Here is a 24,112-nt window from a genome sequence, read left to right as displayed (position 1 = left end):
AACATGAAGCCCCGCCCACCGGCAGCACGAACAAACCTGCCGCTTCAGGCATCTGCTTTGTTCTTCATTCGCACAGTGAATTATGACTTTTTCATGTATTTTTTTTTATGAAATGTAACAAATCACAGCTAATAATATACACTTATTTCAAAAGTACGATGACACAACAAACGTTAAAGGGAGTTAATGTAATTAATTATTTACAACCTTGCCTGTATGTATATGTTCTTTGCCTCCATCATGAATTTGGAATTTCACCAAAGACAGTAAGAGAAGAATCCATAACAAATTAATTGATTCAAGTTATACAATTTGTGTAGAGAATTGTATCAATCTTTCCAACTCTCTGGTAGAATTAGACAGTGTGGTTGACAGCGATGTAAGCCATCATTAATATTAATAAAAATTATAAATTTAGAATTACAGAGATTAAACAGAACAAGCTAGCACACTGATAGGGGAACTATAACTTTGCTATAAACAAATACAATCTTACCAAACTAACATTATGAGAAAAAGAATGATAACATTCAAAAATATTTTTAAGATGATACTCGAATATAAAGAGTGTGCTCATGATAAAAAAAACTGTGGAAAATATTTAAACCTCGGCATTTTCACAATGCGGAATGTGCGCATGATGACAATTAGCTAACAATCTGCCTTGTGTTGTGCAGTGATGTAACCTAAACACTCCCAGTCTGTGTTAGAGAGCGCTCCACACGGTTCATATCACCACAGCAGCCTCCACCATATCTACCTGACACCTTTATCATTTATACACCTGGGTAAGTACATTTTATGTCATTTCTGAATTATGCTTTAAGGGAAAATGTTGAGTTTTTAATGACACTGATTATGTTCTGTAGTATAAACCTTTTTTTTCCAATTGGTTTGGTCCTCTGTTGTGCTAAATGTATATTTTACAAATAAGTTCAGCTTTTTCTATCAACTAGCAATTATTAACTATTAATCAAACTATTACATGTCATTTGATTGTTATTTTTACACAGTAGTAGAAATAGCTTATTATGAAACCTTGTCGGAAGCTTAGCTGTTACGTGAAACCAGAAGAACAGGTGAAGCAACCTTATGTAAAAAGACAAAATGGAAAAGGCATTCTCAGCAGCAGTACTGAGAAAGATAGAGACAGTTATCTTGTTTCACAAAACCATAACCTTTTACCTATATGGGGAACAATAGAGAAGAAATGTAGAACGTCAACACCTTCGGCAGACAGACTATACAGTAATAACAGTTTGTTTAAAGTGTATGCATTACTCTCCTCTCCTATAGCATTAATCAGACTCATGATGGACAGTTTTTTTGAAAAAGCAGATGAAGCAGAAAGACATTTTGTCTTTTGTTCATCCTGTTTTTCCTTTTGTTAAAACCTGGTGCATACATTACCAACAACGCAACCCAGCAACTAAACGTTTCAGCTTAGTTAAGTAGAATTTGTTGTACTACTTTGTATATACTCAAGAATTTCCATTGTATGCCACTGTTTACGTGCCAGAATATATGCTCCATTTTTCAATTCAAATTCAAAGGTATTATTGTCATATAAGCTACAGACTGTGTAGAAATGGCTATGAAAGTCTTCTGACCCGAGCTCCTCCAACAATGCAACATATATAATAAAATACCAAAATACAAATAAAAAATAGTGCAAGAAGTCTATATACATGTAAATATAATATACAAGAAAATAATATGAAATTAAATAATGTAAATTAAGACGAAATTAAATATGGTTTATTGCGGTGATAACTATTTAGATAAATAAGTAGATTACAAGATGATATAATGTCCATTTAATACATAAGACATTCTGCAAAATAAAAATATAAAAAAGCTTCAAGGTATAAAAAAAAAAACAATCTCAAATAGTTTCCATCATGTTAAAAAATTAACAATTAAACCGAATTTGACCAGATTGCGTGCACTCAATCTAGTATAAAGTTGGTTACAAATGTGTGTATGTACTGTGTTGGCTGTGAGTTGTGGCATTTAGCTGCTCATACTTATACTTACTTGTAGGAACAATGTCAGCCGTCTACCTCCTCCTCCTGCTCCTCCCTCTGGTGTCAGCTCAGACCTATCACTGGGGTCCCTGTCCTGACCCCAAAGTGCAGCCTAACTTCAATCTTCAACGAGTAAACAACCATTCAAACATTCAATCAAATACTATTCACTGAACTACGCAGAACTAATGCAACCTCTCTGCTAACAGTATCTGGGGAAGTGGTATGAGATCGAGAAGCTGCCTGCTTCCTTCGAGAGAGGAAAGTGCATCGAGGCAAACTACGCTGTGAGGAAAGATAGTACCATTCAGGTGCTGAACAGCGGATTATAGTGAGTATCCAGGGATATTTATTATGTTGTTATGACCTGAGCAATGACTTAATTTATGTTCAGTGTTACAGACTCTTGAAAACAAACCCACTCATCTTTCTTTTCAATCTGACTTGATTGACTAGATTGCATCTTTCTGGGAAATGTGCTTACTCATTGTTTCTGCAACTTCAAAAAAAGAGTCTTGTTACCGCTTTCATGTGTCTTTTCATTTGTTAGGTTAATATGAATCTTGACCCAGAGGCTACTAGTTAGCTTAGCCTTGCATAAAGACTGGAAACAGCGAAATAGCTCTGTCCAGAGGTTACAAAATACATCTTCCACCACCACTACAAATCATATCGTCATCTGAAAGTTTATTATAAGCTTAACAAATACATGTATTGCACATATTTACTTCTTCTGAACAACCACGACTGTTTTAAACTAAATAATATTGGGGATTTCTTTTTACATTTTAGATGTAGGATAAATGGATGGTTGATAAGCTGTACTGTGTTACAGATGCTTATGTTACGTGAATTTGATCAGAATTCAAAAGGTGTGTGTCTGAGGAACCATGAGCTAACATTTATTTTTGTGATTGCTGATACCCACATCGCTAATTATTCTGACTTCAGCTATGTTACAACTCACTCAAAAATCATAACCGACAAATATTACATACCACTATTCAGTGAACTATTTACATCCAATATTTGGGCCCTTACTATGATTGGATCATCATTATAACACACCAGTGGTATAATGACTTTATATAACTAATTATAGTTATGGAGATGACTAAAGGCCTATGGTGTCACACCTTAGGGAGGAGTCTATGCTTATTATGAAAAAGAAAAAAGACAGTACTTTGGACAAAACCCTCTGTATGCTGGGAGATGATGGACATTTGAATCATTTTTTAGTTAGATTATTTTCCCTAATCTTGTTTTTCCTTCAAACATGTACTCTGCTTTTGTGTTTTACATATTTGTTTGAAATAGTTCAAAGTGTATCTCTCCCTCTCTCTCTCTCTCGCTCTCTCTCTCTCTCTCTCTCTCTCTCTCTCTCTCTCTCAGTAAAGGCAAGGTGGAAGTAGCAAAAGGGACAGCAGTGATCCCAGACCCCAGAGAACCGGCCAAACTCGGAGTTGGCTTCTCCTATTGTAAGTATATTGTGTAGTGTACATGTTTTTGGTTCTTTTATCTCTCTTGTGTTGTTCTTATTTATCAAGTCTTGTTTGATCTTTTGAGATTATAATGTTGTACGATAATTATCATTACAAATATTATGCAGTTCCTATAAACAAAAAGACAGAAATGTAGTTTATTTGAGCTCATCGTAGTTGAAGAGCCAACACAAAGCTTTTGGGTGATAACATACAAGTATTCATACAGTGCGCTGTTGTTCAGTATGCGGATGATACTGTCGATTTTTAAAGTTATTTGGCCGTGAATCCCAACATATAGCAATGTAAAACATGTATAAAAGTTGCATACTGAAACTGATCTGCAAGTTCCACTTAAAGATGAAACATATTAACCCCTAACAACCGTGAAACAAATGTAAGATTCTATGTAACTGTGTATTCCATGGGAATATTTAATTGTGTAACGAAGATTGACATGATCAAGATCAATTTAGTCATACAACTAGGATGTTTCTTTCTCTTACTATATATTTTAAGGTTTATAAAAAAGTTTAACCTCACAAATATGATGTCTTGTATTTCCCCCCCCCTCTCCCAGTTGCTCCCTACGGCAGCTACTGGGTTGTGACCACGGACTACACCAGCGTGACCGTTGTGTACTCTTGCACGGACATTTTACGATTGTTCCACTTCGACTACGCCTGGATCCTTGGGCGCTCTCGCTTCCTGCCAGCGGAGACTGTGAGGTATGCTAAAGAGCTGCTGATCCAAGAAGGAGTCGACCTGTCCAAGATGAAGGCCACAGATCAGACGGGCTGCAAGGATAACTAGAGATTTATTTCCCCTCATTGCACTGTAACCAGCAACCTTTATCATTATTTTAATTGCTGCCTTAAAATACTTGTGCATTTAAAAAAACAATATTGATCTTAATGCAATGTGCAATTAAATGAATCACTAATACTTGATTATCTCGTATGAAGTTCATTTTGTAGTTCAAGCTATTGTATTGTACCTTTTATTGTGATTATTACAGCAAACATATCTCCCTATGGTTGGTTTTGATTATAACATGTATATCCACCATGACACAATCTCGCTCATTTTGCTGTTTACAGATGTGAAAATACATTGCAATAAAACAAGCATATCCTTGCTGATCGCAAAAAAATACACTTAAGATTTCTGGATATTAAAACTGTGTTCATTAGGTAGTTTTTTGTCAATCTTTTTTCACATGAATTAATGTGGTGAGCATTAGAGGGACTATATCTGAGCAAATGTGAGAAGATAGGTGGAATTAAAAAAAATTCTGTCCAAATTGAGATATCCTCAAGTTATGGTTACTGAGGGAAATAAAGAAAAAAGTGTTTGAATTCAAGCCTTCAAGCCTTGAAGCCTATCAAGTGATACATGCACTAATTCATTAAATAGCACCATTATTATTATTATTATTAAGAGGGCCTACAGTATAACAAATCACATGAAAATATCTCTATATAATTGACAAAAAGTAGTTATTAAGTTTAGCATTTTGGTATTTTTCTGTTTTGGAGCTAGAATTGACCATATCTGTAGAAGAAGGTAAAGGGGCTAGGCCCAAATTGGCAAGGTACCAGCTAATGCTATTGCTATCTACTGTAGGTTAGCAACGTGCATCTGTAATTCAATAACAAAATCAACTGTGATATTAATTGGGATGCTAATTTATATAGCAAAAACTAATAAAAAAAAAACGGAACATATCCCTTTATGACCACACCAATCTTTAAACTTTGCGTATATTTTCTTCACAACTCCTTCTTGTTGGCCCACCCCCACACCATTTGCGAACGTAGTGTTGCCACTTGTGTGACCCATTGACATCACCAAGTTTTCTCATAGACTTCTTGACAATCTTACAATGTTTGAAACCATTAAAGTCACTTCCTGCTGTGCATTAGAAAGAATGCAGGTTTAGGGCACTATAGCATTGGCTTTACTTTTCAGATCCAATAGACTTGCCCCTCGGGTAAATTCAGAGTACAAAAACCTCCAAACCTCGGGGAGTGTGTGTGTGTGTGTGTGTGTGTGTGTGTGTGTGTGTGTGTGTGTGTGTGTGTGTGTGTGTGTGTGTGTGTGTGTGTGTGTGTGTGTGTGTGTGTGTGTGTGTGTGTGTGTGTGTGTGTGTGTGTGTGTGTGTGTGTGTGTGTGTGTGTGGTGGAGGTCCACTGGCTCTTCCTCCTCTGAGCTCCACAGACCACAGTCCACCAGCGAATGAACAGCATCTCATTCTGCACGGCTTCACAGACCTTTTGCAGGTAAAAATATTCTTTTTATCTTTTACTCTCATAAGAAAATATATGCTATAGTAATACTGAATCATTGAATGAATGACAAGTGGATTAAAGTGCCTCATTTTAAAATGTTGTATTTAGGAAGGAAAGATGAAGCTCTTGGTATGGCTCGGTGCTCTGCTCTGCCTCTTTGCCTGTCATCTCAGTGGTGAGTTTCATCTGTAAGATTATAAAATAAAATGTACTTTATTAATCCCAATTTTGGAAAGAAATACCTGTTGCAGCAGCATAAAACAAAATAAGGCATTGCACATAACAACAAATTAAAAGAGTAGAAATAAACTATTCTAAAATATGAACATCTCAAAATAGAAATAGAAATAAACCAGCATTAGAGAGTAAGAAAAATATACAGATAACTGGGAAGATAAGAAATCTATACACGGTCTGACAAATAAAATAAAAAACGATTGAAGGGCCAATTCTCTGTTTACACAATATAAGCGGGATATTATTTGTATAAAGTGTGCAAGGAATATTCATTTAAATATACAATACAAATGTACAGTGTGAATGTTATAGCCCTATTAATACGGGTTTACTAAAAAGCAACATTTGATGTGTTGATACCGAAGTTTAGTTTGTCTCTGCAGAAAAAGTATTTTCCCGTAAGATAATACAATTAAGATAATACAATTAATATTATTTTATGTTTAAAAAATGCTGTATATGAATCTTGTTTGATTACAGATGTGACTGCATCTATAGAAGAGCATTGGGTTTTAGTCACTGCAATTGTACAAAGAGGACTCTGTCCGAGGAGGAATTCTTTATGCCTTCTTTATGTGTATGTGTGTGTTGTGTGTGCTCGTGTGTTTTTGCGTGTGCGTGCGAAATAGTCAGCAATAATATTTGAGGAGGGAGCAGGTATCCAGCAGTCTTCTGGGAGGAAGCACAGTTTTTCGGTTTTCGACACTTGAATCCCTTCTTTGTGCTTTGGAATGTTTGGGTATGTAATTTTTTTTCTCTCTCACACAGAGGCCAGAGTCATCCCAGAAGGAGGTAATGTATTTAAATAACACATCTCCTTTTAGCAACCTCAAACGTTGCAACAAACTCAGATATTAAAAATAATTTTCCATCAATTGCACTTTAAAAAATTCCCCATAAAGATAGTTTGCAAAATGCAATGATGTGAAAAAACTTTGGGAGGTGTTGATATTGCTCCTCATCTCTCGACTATAAGTTTTTTTTTTATGTATGCTTCTTAGTTAACATTAAGCTGTCTTTGACTCTTTTTCTGCTGTAACAACAAACGGCTAAAGGTATTCTGATTCTGATTATTATTTATAAAGTTGCACCCTTTCTCTGTGGAAAGGCAGTCTGGGAATTTTACAATGTACCAAGTGAACAAATAAAAATAAGTGGTGTACCCCTCATATTACGCATAGGGAACTGTGATATATAAAATACAAGAGTGGTGTTATTCTTTAAGTTGTCTCGTGTCCTCCCCTGGCCTGCTGTGTGTCTTTAGTTCCATATGAAGAACCTCCAGCTGTCCCCTACTGGCCCTACTCCACCTCTGACTTCTGGAACTACATTGAATACTTCAGATCCATCGGCGCCTACAACCACATCAACGAGATGGCCCGGGCCTTCTTTGCCCACCAGCACCTCGGAGACACCTTGGGATATGAGACCACAGAGGGACATGAACACTGAGAGGGAGCTAATGGCGCCAGGATTTAGAGGAAGGGGGCAGAAAAGGGACTCTTGAGATGTTAAAAAAGAGTATCAGACGTCAGAGAGAGGGAAAATTAGTTACTAAATTAATGTAGGATACATAACATGTGATATGCTAAATGAAGTGAATACTTGCAGTTTTTCTTTTCCATAGTATATCACTGCTGTTAGTTTAGACAATAATCCAAATGTAGAGTTATAGATCTTTTATAGCAGAGTATGTAATCCTTATAATGAATAAAGAATGAATAACATTTCCAAATATGTCTATTAAATGATTTATTTTCATTTCATTTCAAACCTTTATTTAACGAGATTGGTCCCATTGAGATCATAGATCTCTTTTATAAAATGATTTATGTTGTCGTCTTTTTCCAGTATCCTTCTATTCTATTATTTATTTATCATTACAGTTCTTATCCTTCCACAATTATCTTTTTATTTCTTTCTCTTCATTTTCACTACTTTCATGCAGGCACGTGCACACATACATCAAAGTGGGCTTGAGCCCCTGCTCTTTTTCTTCCTCCAGAGAAAGTGCCCTTTCCCCCCCTTTTTTTACGTTAACTATGTCTAATTAAAATGTGCTACTTTGCATGCATCTACCAAGGCATTGCAGGTCAAACGGATAAAACAAAAAACACATCACCTCACAACTTCCCCAGATAGTTACTTACGTCAAGTCAGTCTTTTCCCCTGTAATGTTATGAATGAATATATATCTACTGCTGTTTGCGCACAGTTACCCTTTCCAAAAATGTATGGATTGAATACAAAAATGTAAAGGGGACCTATCATGCAAAATGCACTTTTGTACGTCTTTTATACATGAATATGTGTCCCCAGTGTGTCAGGGAACTCACCAAGTGTCAGAAAACACAACCCTCGCTCTCTCTTTTCCATACCCAAATCTCTAAAAACGGGGCTGCAACGGAGCTGATACAGACGTAAATGTTTCTGACACAGAAAAGGGGTGCTCTGCCTATATGGGCAACTCTCCACCTATCAGGGGAATGGGGGGTTGGGCCACGGCCACTGCTGCTCGAAAGCGCTGGAGACGCTGTAGTACATATGCCAGGCCTGTAAGTGGCGCTGTAGTCTGCCACAAAAGCAGCGAAGAAGACTTCCTGTGCATGGTTGCCATGGTTGCCCTTCTGTTTATTCTCCGATGTGGACTCTCTGGCTCTTTTTCTCCCTCCTCGAGGCAAGCGTTTGCTCCTGCTGCTGTAATTCAATGCAATACCTCCCTCGCTGTAATTCTCTCCGGTAGTCCACCAGCAGATGACAAACACCCACCTCTCCGCCTCTTCCAAGGGACGAGTTTCAGTTAGATTGTTTTCCGCCGGTCAACATGTGCGTTAAAGTTTAAACCTTCCGGACAAAATTAGAAAAGTGCCGGTCAAAGGTCTTCTTTGTTATTTATTGAGCTTTAAAACAAATGAATAACGACTCTATATAATAATATAAGAATAATACATGGAGGACGGAGCCTCTCTTTTCCTCCCCCTCTTCTGAGAGCCCAGCTGCTGACCTTTGAGCACGCTCCCCTCTCCTGTAGGGGGGCGTGGTCAGCTGCAGCTCATTTGCATTAGCTACGTCACAGAATCAGCCCTTGCAAAAACAGGGCTGGAAAAGAGCAAATAGAGCAAAATGAGGCATGGCTAAAATGCATGATCTGTTTGGTATTTTGAAAGAAAAACTTCACAGACATGTTTTATATAGGTTTGGCCCTGCAATATATTTTTCAAATATAGCATAGGTCCACTTTAGATAACAGGTCGGGAGATTAGATGTGAAGTTCCGTAGCTCTCCCTCCATGTCTCCTGCACAGCGGCAAGGACAGCGGCAGTCCCTTCAGACAGACAGGTAACAGCGCCTCCCACTTTACTGTCCCATGTTATGCCGGCTTTTCTTGGCTTATTTTGAAGGTGAGTGGTGATGAACAAATTGCTTAACTGCCAGTGCCTCGAGTTTACAGCTAATTGGCTAAAAGACAATAACAAATATAGTTAACTAAGGTAGGCTACTAGCTAATGGATAAGTTAGCTCAAGGTTTAGCTAAGACAATTTATCATGGGCATACAGGCTAATGTACTGTAGCTACTTAAGGGGAGACACTTAAAGCGAATATAGTAAAATGTGTATCTAATAACGTCATCACAATGGCAACATTGATATGCAAATTAGGCGTTAACTTGGCCTAATTAAAATGCGCTAATTTGCATGCAGTTATGGCATCACCTCACAACTTCCCCAGATAGTTACTTAGGTCAAGTCAGTATTTTCCACTGAAATGTTATGTTTAAATATGCAGAGTAGCTTTAAATCTATGGATGAATTCAGACATGGTAGTAAAACGAACACCATTTATATGTGTTTCTTGGAAGTTTTATTTCCATTAGAGTGAAAGAAAACATGGAAGCAAAATAGACCAAAATAACAAGTACGTGAAAAAACGATATTTTTGCCTGTAATGTCCTGCCTTAAACAGTAACTTCATAATTTTGATTGTTGGCTGCTCATTTAATAACTATTAATTTTACTAGTTTGTTGTCTGCTCTTGTGCATTGTGAATACTAAAGAAGACCATTGTCTCTGTGTTAGCTGATTATTTTGTAGAATTATGTATTAAACAATTGTGAGTGTGAGGGCATTCAAATAAATTGGTCAGTAAGTCAGAGGTGTGCAACTATATTTAACTTTTTTTTAATATATGATTATGGGAAGTGCCCTTTTTCTCACTTGAGCACCCGCCCCACAAAATGTCTGTGCACGTCCCTGCTTTCATCATTGCATTTATGAAGTAGCAGTGTCTTATGCTTTACCGATACATCTAAAATCCTTAGTATACATTCTCGAATTAAAGAAAGTTAGCCTAAAAGCATATTCTTCTTGTAAGTGTGCAGCTGTATGCTATAATTAGTTTGGTTGCCAATATCTTTCCCATTACATATATTGTATTAACACATTATTAGTACCAGTAAGTACTATACTACTATTACCATTAATAAAATACAAGTTAATGTTGCATTGCTTACCAATTTGTCACAGAGGTGTTGCTTTATCCCAGACTAATGGCTTTACTCTTTGCATCCTCTCACAGGATAAAGAAACATTGATATGAAGAGTTAATAATTAAGAAAAAACACAGGTTAATGTTGCAAAATAAATATTGACTTTATTGTTTGGAAGGAAACGGCTTCTGTCAGGCTACACGTTACAGTCTGTTTTTAACTGAAAGCAGAGCACGGACAGTTTGCAACAAGCCAGCAGAGAAGGCCGAGCACAATTGAGTGTTGCACACATTTGTTTTGTTTACGTGCTCCAAGAAGCTAGCTTAGCTAGCCACAAATTCGAAGCTGCAACATCTTTTAAACATAAGTTCTGCTGATACTGATACACCATGAAGCCCGCAGTGGACGAGATGTTTCCTGAAGGAGCCGGACCCTACGTAGACCTGGACGAGGTGGGTTAACTGGTTCGGAACAAAATATTGTCCAAAAACAATGGCTAATGCTAACTAGCCTAGTAATGTTAGAGTTGTAAAGTTGTGTTAGTCTTCCTTAAGAAAATGCTTATTAGAACCGTCAATTTGCAGAATTTTGGGATATAATTATAACACAATACACATAGTCCATGTATATAACGTCAGCGCTTTTTATAGCACAAACCGGCTAAGGTAGCATACTTTTCTTATCAGTCTGTATGCATTGTGCCAAAAATATGTAACCCTCAAAATGCAGACACTACAATTCTATTGCTACTTTTTATTTTTCAAATGATGCCTTATAACCCCGGTTAATATGAACACGTTTATTTTATTAAAGTAGTAGTGTGATAAGAGCTCATGTTTTAAAGTATATGTCCAACCTGCACGACGCAGGCGTTTCCCTCTTTATAACACACAGGGGATTCCCCAGAGCCAGAATTTTAAATATGACTTATTGCCAATTCCATTCCTGTTGACACATTATTCCCTTCTAGACTGTATCCCTATTATGTAGATTTAACCTATGTTGTGTGCGTGTGTTTAGCTAGTTCCATGACACGGGTTGTACCGCTGTGTGTTCACAGGCAGGGGGCAGCAGCGGCCTGCTGATGGACCTGGCAGCCAATGAAAAAGCAGTGCATTCGGATTTCTTTAACGGTAAGCCACAGTTTACTCACTTTCCCGCCTACATGATTACATTTGAACACACTGGGAAGAATATGTGTACCACTTAAAGGTGGGGTAGGTAATTTTGGAGAAACCAGCTCGAGATCGCTAGAATTTGAAAATACACAGCCGGAAAAAATCTCCCACTTCCTTACAGAGCCCCTCCTCCAACACACACGAACGCGCACATGACCAATGAGGGCACGAGATAAGTGTCAGATAAATGAAGTACACAGTAATAGTCAAGGTTATATTCAATATTTCTGCACTTACACTAGCTGATAAGATATTTAAAACGTCTTTTGTTTGTCCTGAAAACGACATTTGAGAATACACACAGGCTATTTATAGATGATAAAACACCAGTAATACAATCTCAGGACTCTTCGATATGGCTTTGATTACAGGATCGTTTACTTTCAGTCAACAAATCCTTTGGAAAAACAAAAAAACAACTATTCAATATCCTGCTTTACCGCGACCGCTATAACTGCCGAAGAAGAAGTCTATGACGCTATCGCGTAGAGCTACGTTCTTGCGTAATGCGGAAGTGGGCGTGGTTAAATCTAAACTGGGTTGGAATAACGATAGACGCATCCGGGCCGCGTCTATCGTTATTCCAACCCAGTTTAGATTTAACCACGCCCACTTCCTCATTACGCAAGAACGTAGCTCTACGCGATAGCGTCATAGACTTCTTCTTCGGCAGTTATAGCGGTCGCGGTAAAGCAGGATGAGCAGGATATTGAATAGTTGTTTTTTGTCTTTCCAAAGGATTTGTTGACTGAAAGTAAACGATCCTGTAATCAAAGCCATATCGAAGAGTCCTGAGATTGTATTACTGGTGTTTTATCATCCATAAATAGCCTGTGTGTATTCTCAAATGTCGTTTTCAGGACAAACAAAAGACGTTTTAAATATCTTATCAGCTGGTGTAAGTGCAGAATATTGAATATAACCTTGACTATTACTGTGTACTTCATTTATCTGACAGCATTATTTAATGATACTATTTTATATATTTATTTAATGATACTATTTTATATATACATTTATTCATATACACACACACTTATATGTACTCACACATATATTTATTCATAAATATACACATGTTCTGTGTATATATTCTGCACTTACACCAGCTGATAAGATATTTAAAACGTCTTTTGTTTGTCCTGAAAACGACATTTGAGAATACACACAGGCTATTTATGGATGATAAAACACCAGTAATACAATCTCAGGACTCTTCGATATGGCTTTGATTACAGGATCGTTTACTTTCAGTCAACAAATCCTTTGGAAAGACAAAAAACAACTATTCAATATCCTGCTCATCCTGCTTTACCGCGACCGCTATAACTGCCGAAGAAGAAGTCTATGACGCTATCGCGTAGAGCTACGTTCTTGCGTAATGCGGAAGTTGGCGTGGTTAAATCTAAACTGGGTTGGAATAACGATAGACGCATCCGGGCCGGCTAAAATGATTGGTCGTACTTTTTACACTTTACAGTATTACGGCTTCTACTGATGACATTTTCGTATGGATTTTTTGTCAAAGCACTTATGATATTCATTGCTATCGGGATGTTAAGAGCATTCCATGGAATATAACAAAAAGTGTATCTCGTAGTGATGTTACGTATTGCGCCGAGGCTTCGGAGCGTGTGTCGAGTAATCCCCGAAGCTTTTTGTGAAGCATGTATCGAGGCTTGTATCGTTTTGGGCCAGTGACGTCACCGATGACAAACGAAGCCTCGCTGCCTGTCGATACCACGTGACTGCTTCAGGAAGCGATTCAGATCGGTTGAACCGTTGAACCACAACGCTCATAATACCCATGGATGTATAATAAGAACCATATTACCCCTCCTGTACCCGGGCCCGGTGACACGATGGAATCAAGAGAGCTCAGACCCTCACTTATATAGAGCTCAGAACATGTCATAACGTATAAATAGATACAAACATAAATAAATGTAGGAATAAAAACATGAATAAATACAGAAATAAATACAGGAATACATATGTTCCAGTGTTTTCATGGAGCTTTAGTGTGTGTGCTGTGGCTCAGCTGGAAAGCAGTTGACTCATGACCACAGGGTCCCTGGTTCAATGACTGAACAATACGTATTTTTTGTTGTTTATAAAAGCTACAGCTAAATGAGATAATGTAGTTAATAAATGTATTCTTTGATATGGTCAGGGTTGGGAGGGTTACTTTGTAAATGCAATCAGTTACTGATTACTGATTACATGGCTCTGAAAGTTATCCGAATACAGTTACAGTTACGTGTCTTAAAAAAGTAACGTAATCAGATTACTTTTAGATTACTTTTGGATTACTTTCTTTTTCCATCACAGATGGGTATGTTTTGGTGAACAGGAGAAAAAAGCAAAAGGAAACTGAACGTGTTTTTACTGTTGTAATGGCTTATCAAGAGCACAACTAAAACATAACATCTGAAACGATGCAACAACATAATACACTTTTTGGGAATGCAGCTTGGGATGTGAGGAGTGAGGGACACGGCTTAGAACGGGCGTGTCGCCTTCTGTCCTGTCAGTGTTGGCAGGACATGAATTAAAATGTCGAACTCGGACTTCATTTTAAGGACATTTCGGCCAGGGGTGTAGAGCTATATTTGTTTAAGCACCGGATTGGCAAAACAGGATACTCTGTGCACCAGTCTGCCTTGACCTATGAATTAATGTCAGTGACACTCACAGTATCTGCTGCCCACAGCTGTGTTATAGAAGGAAAACCACCTTCACTTCATGAAATCTCTGCAGCACCAGGAGGCAGCGGGAGGGTTAACTCAGCCTCTGAGAAGCCGAGCGCGCAGTGCCTTTCACGCACCGCCTTTCACGCACCGCCTTCGCTGTGTTTACTTTCAGAATCATAAGGCTAAATAGCGACCTTAGGCTGATGTGTTTTAACCACACACACCTCTACACATACACGACTTAAACGCAGACTTTTGTTCCTCCATGTTTCGTTGTTATTGTTTCACTGAGCGGACCCGCCCCTTTTTTTCAAACGCTCCCTTTTTTAGTCCATCTGCGGCGGTTTTGTGCGCTGTGATGATTCGGCTGTACCTTTAGTAATGAATATTAAATGTTGTGAGGTAATCTTTCCACCAATAATTCCAATAAGTAATCCAAAATGTATTCACTTCAGGTTTACGAAAGTAACTGTAATCAGATTACTCGTTTTTCAAATGTAACGCGAGCTGAATACAGTTACTTGATTTTTGTATTCTGATTACGTAATGCCGTTACATGTATTCCGTTACAACCCAACCCTGGATATGGTTTAGCCTTTCTCAGGCTACAACATGGTTAAGTTTACGAATATTATTAAGGAATACAAATCCCTCTTTGCAATGTTTACCAGCCTCCTTAGGCTTTTCAATCACAATCATTAAACTGGAATAAATACAATATTGTTAAAATGAAAATATGATTTTATGTTCGTTGTTTAGAGTTATTCTAAGGCTTTACTCAATGGGAACTCGGTATGAGATAGAGCACACTGTTGAGAAGTCCAATCTGCCTGTTTTACACACTTTGACCAACAGGGGGTTTGTGTTCAAATGAAGCCCATGATGAAGCCTCATGAGATGAACCCTTTTGCGAACCAATTGGCTGGAAAGCTTCAAAGCTTCATAAGGCTTCATCTCACCATCACTAGTATCTCGAGCCGCTTTCTCAAACTTACCTACCCCACCTTTGAGTGTATGGTAGTGATGGCGAGATGAAGCCTTATGAAGCTTTCCAGCCAATTGTTTCGCAAAAGGGTTCATCTCATGAGGCTTCATCATGGGCTTCATTTGAACACAAACCCCCCTGTTGGTCAAAGTGTGTAAAACAGGCAGATTGGACATCTCAACAGTGTGCTCTATCTCATTCCGAGTTCCCAATGAGTAAAGAATAACTCTAAACAAAGAACATAAAATCATATGTTCATGTTAACAATATTGTATTTATTCCAGTTTAATGATTGTGATTAAGGAGGCTGGTAAACATTGCAAAGAGGGATTTGTATTCCTTAATAATATTCGTAAACTTAACCATGTTGTAGCCGGAGAAAGGCTAAACCATATCAAAGAATACATTTATTAACTTCATTATCTCATTTAGCTGTAGCTAAAAAAGACGTATTGTTCAGTCGATGAACCAGGGACCCTGCGGATGTGAGTCAGTGCCACAGCGCACACACACTGAATCTCCCTGAAAACACTGGAGCATATTTATTCCTGTATTTATTCATGTTTTTATTCCTACATTTATTTATGCTTGTATCTATTTATACTTATGACATGTTCCGACCTCTATATGAGTGAGGGTCTGAGCTCTCTTAATTCCATCGTGTCACCGGGCCCGGGTACAGGAGGGGTAATATGGTTCTTATTATACATCCATGGTGTGGGTAATACGAGTGCTGTGGTTCAACGGTTCAACCGATCTGAAGCGAGGCTTCGTTTGTCATCGATGACGTCACTGGCCCAAAACTATACATGCCTCGATACAAGCTTCACAAAAAGCTTCGGGGATTACTCGACACACGCTCCGAAGCCTCGGCGCAATACGTAACATCACTAGGGTATGGGATTAGTTTTGTATCATAAAGATAAAGCAACACTTTCTCAGAATAAAGCAAAACTATGAGTTTAAAAGAAAAAAAAACGAAGTCAAGCAAAATCAAATACATTTCAAAAATAAAACTATAAGTTGCAAACAAATCATTTGTGTAATCATGTAAACTATTAGTATTTTTTCTTTGTTTTAACATAGGTTTTTGTTTGCAGTTCTTGTTTCTTCTTTCTCAATGATCAGACTTTTGCTCTCGCTGCAGCTCTCTCGTTTGCGCTCCCTCATTTTTTGTTTGAGATTTTGACACAAACATCCCAGGTAGGCGGGACTTTCAGGAGTGTGTCCCCATTGGCTACTCAGTTTTTGAGTGACAGCCCACTACACCACAGATCATACAGTGCAACTCATGCAGCAAACTCCGGAGTCCACTCGGCCACGTTAGTGTCGGTGTCTCCTGGGGAGTATCGGACTTATTTTATGGATTGCTGTGCATTATACTTGTGATGTGTAGTTTATACTTTGTTCCAACTTTAAATATTGTAATACCTGAACACACTGCTGCTGTTAAATAATTTCCCAATTTGGGATTGATAAAGTGTCCGTATTTATTTATTTTATAGATTAAAAAAACACATCTATGTATTTTCAAGCTAAAGGTGATGCACAATATAAACTGTATACTATTACTAAGACATGTTACATTTCAAAAGCATATATTGCTATGTTTAGGACAAACAATTAAAGACTGCTTTAATTGAACAAATTCTACAATATAAAAGTGGCAGATTTGCTTTATTAAACAGACCAGACCTAGGCTGCATACCAACACAATTAGGAACATGCTCACATCTTACTATGTTGGTCTGAAGAGCTGAAGCATTCATACACAATGGATCACAACGGTGTTGTTTCATTCTATATCCTGTGAGAAAATGATATACATTTAGCATTAAAAATTCGACATACTATTCCTGAGGAAGATATGAATAATCAACATATTTGAATGGAATCTCTAACATTTTCATGTAGAATAAAGACAAAAGAGTGATTATACAAATTACATTTATTGAAATTTGAACCAGAAGATGAAGTCTCAAAGAATGTTTTAAATAAAAGGACATAAAACAAAAAGGTGGATAATAATAAAATCTATTAAATGTATATGTAAAGATATTTGGTCAAATGAAATGACACTGAGCAAGTGATAACAGCAACGCCCAGCGTGGATGAAGATGGTGCAGGTCTTTCTTCATGCCCCCCCTCCGTGCTGTCCCCTCAGAGGAAGTGGGAACACGGGATAAGGCCTATGGACACCACGCTGTCTCAATGATCCACACTGTTAATATGATAGGAAAATAAATGTTTTAGGAAATTAAAAATATGAAGTTAACAAATAAAACACAGCTCAGGGGCAGTCATGGACGGTAGGTTTTCCTACAAAGTTAAGTCAGCCTCCATTGATTTTCATATGAAATTAGCGTGTTAATAAAATAAGCTATCATGGCTTATACTTGCATATCTAAACAGAATCATGAAAGTCTGTTGGTAGAGTCAGGCACAGGAGTCCGTTTGAGTGTGTGCGCCGGTGTCTGAACGCTCACTCACTGCTAGCTATGTAGCTAACTGTTAGGATACTTAGCTTGCATTGTTATGGATCTAAAGGTAGCAAAAGCTAACTTCCATAGCACAGCTTTACTTCTCACTTAACACAATAAAGAAACAGACCGTATAGTACAGCACAAACAACACAAATGATCAATACTTGCATATATTTTCACTTGTAGTATTATAATAATTGAAATGCTGGTTCTTCTGGGCGTGTTCTATCCAAGCTCAGCTACCGCACCGCAGCTTCCTGCACTGTACAATCGTTGGACTGCGCTGTCACTCAACAACTGAGTAGCCAATGGGGACACACTCCTGAAAGTCCCGCCCACCTGGGATGTTTGTGTCAAAATCTCAAACAAAAAATGAGGGAGCGCAAACGAGAGAGCTGCAGCGAGAGCAAAAGTCTGATCATTGAGAAAGAAGAAACAAGAACTGCAAACAAAAACCTATGTTAAAACAAAGAAAAAATACTCATAGTTTACATGATTACACAAATGATTTGTTTGCAACTTATAGTTTTATTTTTGAAATATATTTTATTTTGCTTAACTTCGTTTTTTTTCTTCTTTTAAACTCATAGTTTTGCTTTATTCTGAGAAAGTGTTGCTTTATCTTTATGATACAAAACTAATCCCATATAGGTGACTGTTCGTGAAATATAGTTGCATAAAAAGTCAGCAGCACTGCATACAATGAGGAGAAATCTTTTAGAGTTTAGCAGAAATAAGCGGCAGTCTTTATTTTATCTAGCATGTTTATTTTAGTGGTAACCAGTCTCAACAATACGCTTAGATTCTTTGATTTGTATCACATTCAAAAATGATCAAAACCAAATGATATAATGCAACAAAAAAGCATGCTCCTCCATATCTGATGGAGAAGTGTGAATATGATGACCCCTCTTGTGCCTACTTAAAATAATAAACTATTATGATTTGTTAGCATCCGTCATCTTGCTCTATTACACATATTTGTCAGTAGACACCTGCGATTTAAGACACGTATGGCTCTGTTTACACAAATTGAATTTATTTTAACATTCTTTATTTTCGTTGGTTAATGTGATATCTGTTGCAACGTGTAAATGAGAAACCCAGTTCTCATTAAATGATCAAGGGATTAACAGAAACCTAGTTAACGCATATAGAGAAACCTGATCATTTGACCCCTTTCTTTTAAAGCTAAATGTAAACTGTACGTTAAAAGCCATGACTGAACAGTTTGTACACACGCAAAGTAAAAGAAAACAACTGTCTGTGTCTCTTTACCAGGGACTTGAACAAATAATTCAACGTGTTTTGAGGTAGGCCTACATAAACATTGTAAGGGGAGGAACCAAATCATTGGAAATGGTAATGGATTGTAAGTGTAAGCGCATTATCAATGGTGTTGCTTTAGCCTTGTTTAATTAACCCTAAAACATCCTGTTGTTCCCCTGTAAACACCATTTCACACACACTGAGGAAAAACAAAAACACTAAGCCAATCTGTTTTCCGTCTTGCAGAATCGACTGCAGCCAAAACCAGTTTGGCTCAGCAGCAAATGACCTAGAAAGGAAAGAGCTGATTGTTAAAAAGGAAGGAATGAAAGAAAAAAGAGTAAGAAGAGGAGGATGGTAAAGTTAGTTTTATAGCTGCTGTCAGACTGAAACTCAACGGGACACCTCGCCAGTCAGCTTCTTTAAAAAACACACACACACACATACCCACACACACACACTCCTATATTTCACTTGGGTTGTTAACATTGCTAAAACTGCCATTCAGTTAATTCCCATGTATTGTAGATCTTAGCTTGTGGCTTAAACACTAACAGAGATTTAAATCCCATAAGGGCTTGTTATACTAATAGTGTACTGTAATAATGCCATGTTTAATTTGGAAATAAAACAGCTGGTAGACATTTAGTGTCCAAAATAATGCGTCTTAATGGCTAGTAATGTCATGTATTGCTTTTTCAGTGACTGCAGATTAAGCAGTAATGGGATTCTAAAGCCTTAGCCACTCATGTTCTAAATAATACATGAACACTTTCGTTAATCAGAATCATGATTTTACAAGAGGTTGGCAAGACACGGAAAATAGTTATGTCTGATTGTAGAAGATAATAATAATTTCAAACCATTGTTGGATTTCCTCCCTAATTGAGCTCTGGTTGAAGTACAACTCTAAACTTTGGTGGAAATCCCAATAGAAGGTTTTTGTGGTGTTAAAAAAATCTGAATCGTGTGAAATATGGACACTTTTTTTGGATTATGTTGTGAAAAAAGGGTATTTAAAAGAAGACTGGTGCTGCGTTAAAGTTAAAAGTTGCACGGGGTTATGGGTAGCCAAGGGGCAAGCTGTTTGGCTCGGTGCCTGTCCCTTATTAGGCAAAAAAAGGAATGTCCTTTTCCTGGAAACTACAAAGACATGAAAGAAAGAGTTTATCAAAGCCGGTGCGCTGGATCGGTTTCAACCTTGTCGACATTCTGGCAACGGAAAAATGACTTTACAGACTAAATAAATGGCTTCCAACTACTTTTAGCTCACTCTCAAATATTTGAAGCGGACGGTGTCGTGGCAATTTCTTACCTTATATGGTAAAACCAAATGCTTCTAAAAGCATTGTCTAACACTACTGTACCATTTCTTGATATGTGCTGTTTTCTCTGCATACTCTAATGAGGGTTATTATTCTCAAGCGCTTCAAGGCCACAGAGCTGATTTGGCAGGCTTTGTTGAAACTACTCCTCTTCACACAAAGTTTGAACTTCCATATTCTGATAACCGTTATACTCAAACAGCTCAAGGACACAGGTGTCTAATAGCGATATGAGACATCTGTGTGAAAGCAGATTTCTGAGGCGTTCCGTCTAGCTACATAAAACTCTGTCTTGTATATAAGCTTTGCCATTCTGTGACTATTGCGCACACTCCTGCAGACTACCCTATACTCTGTGAGACCTGTGCCTTTGAAGCTTCAAACAACGCTGTCTGCTTTCACCAGTTTATCGCTCTCTCGCTCGCACTTTGGCTGTGAGCTGCGGGCGCCTGATAAGCCAACATCCCCCACTTTCATCACTTACAGCGCCCATCGTACAGGGCAAATGAAAAGTGTAACTGGGGTGAAAAGGGTGTTACATTTACTTAATTATGAATGTTGTTACATCAAGGCCGAACATTAGGATGAGCGCCAACGGTCAAAATAGTTTCTTCCCTCCCAGAGCTACCAGCGCAGCGCCCCCCAGATCTGGCGCCCTCGGCGACCGCCTATGCCAAAAATCGGCCCTGCCTAGTACATACAGTGGCAATGTCTCAAGATTTAGCAAACATACATCTTTATTGAACATACAGTAACACAAATACTACAAATCCACATAACAAACAATCAAAAATGAAAAAGGGTCGCCACTTATTATTATTTTAATACAAAAATTAAAAGTAAAAAGCAGCGCCCCCTAGCAGCGGCACGCATATTTCAGCAGCGGCGCTGCCCGTATATAGGTATATACTGGTGTATATACTGGTGTTTCATTATGATGAGATGTAAAGAAACGCTCATTTTAAATTGGGTTACTATAATAGTAATCACATTACAGGCTCCTACAAGATCTTTTTTGTTTTATTTTTCTAAAATTGTTTTCATGATGTTAGATCAGTAACCCTTTAATTTTAATAAAATAGCTATTTAATATTGGTCGATGAAGTTCCTGTGTTTGGTCACGTTTAATTAGTACAAGTGACAGACACCCTGGATAAAAAAGTTTCTGCAAAACAGCAAAGAAAACGTTTTAGTTTCTTCTCCTGACGACTAAAAACCCATGGCCAATAAAAAAACAAAACAATTCTCACTTATTTGAAGCTAATGCAGTCAGACTTATAATGGTTATGGGTCCCATTTCAAAGTGTGTGTATTTGCAGGATTCTATTTGAGTTTGTATCTTCATTCACTTTTTGTAAGTCGCTTTGGATAAAAGCTAAAGAACTTTGGAACTTAAAATCTAGAATAAAAACAATGATATAAACACAAGAGAATGTAGGAGTTGTTGGAAACAGCTGGTCTCATTCTAACCCTGTTCTTGTCTTTTTGTCTCTATTCTTTCTTGTGTTCTTTCTTTATTTCTGCAGACTTTGAGGACCTGTTCGATGACGATGACCTGCAGTGATGACCGACACCTGTGTTTCTGTGAAAGTGTACATAAAGAAATCAACAAAATGGGCTTAGTCTGACCAAAAGATCTCTCTCATTTGTACAGAACCCTCTTCCCACATGTCACCCACCACCATACTGAAATAAAGACTTTGTTTTTACAAAAGAAAAGCTGTCTTGGTAAACCAGGTGTTTGTGATCGCTTACATTCCAGCTTCGGAGAAAATTATGAGTATGGTTTTGGCGTCGTCGTGTTTGAATCTGTTACCGGCTGGATTGTAGGTTTGTGGTCTGGGAGAAACACCTGTTAGCAAACCTAATTACATACGAGATACAGTGTTAACATGGCCACTAAATGTTCAGTCAGGGCACGATGGGACAGGAGAGGGGCTGCGAAAAATGTGGGAATGCTTGAAAAACAAATACAGAGCCAAAATAAAACATTAAGTTTTAAACTTTACATTTATCATGAACAGGGAAAATGGTAAAGCTGTAATTTCACTTCACCTATATGTGCCTTCAACGGTTGTGTGAACTTAAAGAGTGCAATCTACATTTTAATGTATTCACTTTTGACTTTCTCCGAGGCCCAAATAAACCAGCTGCATGTGTAGGTTTAGAGGAAAATATAACATTTAAGTATAATGTGTGTGCGCACGCTTCTGCATAACAATTGTAATATATTGCAAAAAGTGACTGTTTTGTGCAGGTGATGACAGTTTAAAGATGGTACAGTCCGTATGTTACACCCATTACAGTGGGACTTTTTGAAAACATCTCACAATTTATGAGCCTGTTTGCTTCCATTCAGCCACAAGAGCATCATCGTTCTAGTTTGTCCGAAAAAGTGCTGGAACAAGATGGTGATGTCACAAATATCCGTATGCAAACATTTTTTTCTCAATATTGTAATCAATCTAGTCCACATTGTCCTGATAAAGCATGGAGTTCTTGAGTTTTAAACTTTAAAAAGGTCATCTTCAAACTTTAAAATCGTATTATTTCTTATTCAGTCATGAATAACATAGGAATTGATACCAAGTTTTCAGGGGCTTTTCGGTTTTAAGCTCAAACCATTCAAAGCAGCCTCAATATAACAGTGCTCTGACTGCTTTTTCACAATCTCATGTGCAAACGTAAAATAGAAAAATAAAATAAGTCTAGCCTGTGTGTTGGAAGAGCAATGTTTCCCATGTAAGCCACTTTAACTGAGTTTAAATCACTTTTGGTGTGAAAAGGGATTAGGGTTAAGGGGTTAGGAAAACCAAATAGACATTTCTATTTCTCCTTAAACTTAATAAAACCTCCTCAGAATCTGTCCTAGACGCAAACATCATAAATCCACTGAGCGGTACAATGCAATTACAGGCTAATGCGGTCAGATGTGCTGATATTGCATCACACATCGCAGCCAAAAGCCTTTTTCAGAGTCACCCTAAAATCAGCCTTTGTGTATGTGTGAGTCTTACAAGGCTGGCATGCCTGAACACAGTTAAAGTGAGGAGGAAACTGTAGATTATCAAATTCCTCATGTGTAGACCAGCTGCCCCTGCATGTGTGTGTGTGTGTGTGTGTGTGTGTGTGTTCTGGTTTGGACAGAAGCTGTGGTTTGGCCCTCATTGAAGCCCCCTGAGAAGTGCTTATGTGGCACCTCAGCCACCCTTCATAATTACCTGATGTTGTCTTTCTTCTGTCCCTTTCTGTCTGGTTTTCTTGCTTGGCAGAGATGTAACATTAAAAAAAGAATGATCCAGTGTCTGATTTCAAACCTTAGCTGTGACATATCATTAATAATCAAGCGTTTTATATTGAAAAAATCCTAAATTAGACAACTTCTACAGAATCTCTCCACGTCTCCACCTCGGCTTCGAACCCTCCCACCTTTTCTCTTTTCCTGTCTTTAATTACAGAGCCTCCAATTGGCTGAAACTTTCGGAAAGATCTAACCAATCACGCATCTTGTTGAGGTGGCCCATGACCCCTTCAGGTGGTGCTTGCTTGCGTTTTTCTGTGAAATTTGTAAGGAACGGGCTTGGTTTAAAACCTTGCCACATCCTTACATGAGGGCAGTCTGTCAGAAGGGCCACAGAGACAGGGTAGACCAGGAA

At 37.9% G+C, this 24,112-nt stretch overlaps 3 protein-coding genes across 3 annotated transcripts; all 3 read left to right on the top strand.

The window, feature by feature from the left end:
* The first annotated feature begins 709 nt into the window (after positions 1-709).
* apodb (apolipoprotein Db) lies at positions 710-4,639 on the top strand. Its single transcript, XM_034108995.1, has 5 exons — positions 710-788; positions 2,044-2,159; positions 2,237-2,358; positions 3,420-3,505; positions 4,089-4,639. The coding sequence occupies exons 2-5, from the start codon at positions 2,049-2,051 to the stop codon at positions 4,319-4,321; spliced, it is 552 nt and encodes a 183-aa protein (XP_033964886.1). The 5' UTR covers positions 710-788; positions 2,044-2,048; the 3' UTR covers positions 4,322-4,639.
* Positions 4,640-5,729: 1,090 nt separating this feature from the next.
* otos (otospiralin) lies at positions 5,730-7,751 on the top strand. The gene is made up of 4 exons (XM_034108996.1): positions 5,730-5,790; positions 5,908-5,974; positions 6,805-6,828; positions 7,301-7,751. Exons 2-4 carry the CDS (start codon positions 5,917-5,919, stop codon positions 7,486-7,488), a joined length of 270 nt encoding a protein of 89 aa, XP_033964887.1. The 5' UTR covers positions 5,730-5,790; positions 5,908-5,916; the 3' UTR covers positions 7,489-7,751.
* Positions 7,752-10,764: 3,013 nt separating this feature from the next.
* Positions 10,765-22,175, top strand: cops9 (COP9 signalosome subunit 9). The gene is made up of 3 exons (XM_034108902.2): positions 10,765-10,975; positions 11,584-11,656; positions 21,983-22,175. The coding sequence occupies exons 1-3, from the start codon at positions 10,913-10,915 to the stop codon at positions 22,018-22,020; spliced, it is 174 nt and encodes a 57-aa protein (XP_033964793.1). The 5' UTR covers positions 10,765-10,912; the 3' UTR covers positions 22,021-22,175.
* The last annotated feature ends 1,937 nt before the right edge of the window (positions 22,176-24,112 follow it).

This window comes from Pseudochaenichthys georgianus, chromosome 20 (assembly GCF_902827115.2).
Source record: "Pseudochaenichthys georgianus chromosome 20, fPseGeo1.2, whole genome shotgun sequence".
In the NCBI taxonomy this organism is placed as follows: Eukaryota; Metazoa; Chordata; class Actinopteri; order Perciformes; family Channichthyidae; genus Pseudochaenichthys; species Pseudochaenichthys georgianus.
This window is presented reverse-complemented; position numbering and strand designations above follow the sequence as displayed.

Excerpts from the sequence above, each read along its gene's own strand:
- apodb (XM_034108995.1), top strand. The coding sequence starts at position 2,049 with ATGTCAGCCGTCTACCTCCTCCTCCTGCTCCTCCCTCTGGTGTCAGCT. Across the intron at positions 2,160-2,236 it reads CTAACTTCAATCTTCAACGA|TATCTGGGGAAGTGGTATGA; the intron begins GTAAACAACCAT and ends CTCTGCTAACAG. Across the intron at positions 2,359-3,419 it reads GTGCTGAACAGCGGATTATA|TAAAGGCAAGGTGGAAGTAG; the intron begins GTGAGTATCCAG and ends TCTCTCTCTCAG.
- cops9 (XM_034108902.2), top strand. The coding sequence starts at position 10,913 with ATGAAGCCCGCAGTGGACGAGATGTTTCCTGAAGGAGCCGGACCCTAC. Across the intron at positions 10,976-11,583 it reads CCTACGTAGACCTGGACGAG|GCAGGGGGCAGCAGCGGCCT; the intron begins GTGGGTTAACTG and ends GTGTGTTCACAG. Across the intron at positions 11,657-21,982 it reads GCATTCGGATTTCTTTAACG|ACTTTGAGGACCTGTTCGAT; the intron begins GTAAGCCACAGT and ends TTATTTCTGCAG.
- otos (XM_034108996.1), top strand. The coding sequence starts at position 5,917 with ATGAAGCTCTTGGTATGGCTCGGTGCTCTGCTCTGCCTCTTTGCCTGT. Across the intron at positions 5,975-6,804 it reads CTTTGCCTGTCATCTCAGTG|AGGCCAGAGTCATCCCAGAA; the intron begins GTGAGTTTCATC and ends TCTCTCACACAG. Across the intron at positions 6,829-7,300 it reads CAGAGTCATCCCAGAAGGAG|TTCCATATGAAGAACCTCCA; the intron begins GTAATGTATTTA and ends GTGTGTCTTTAG.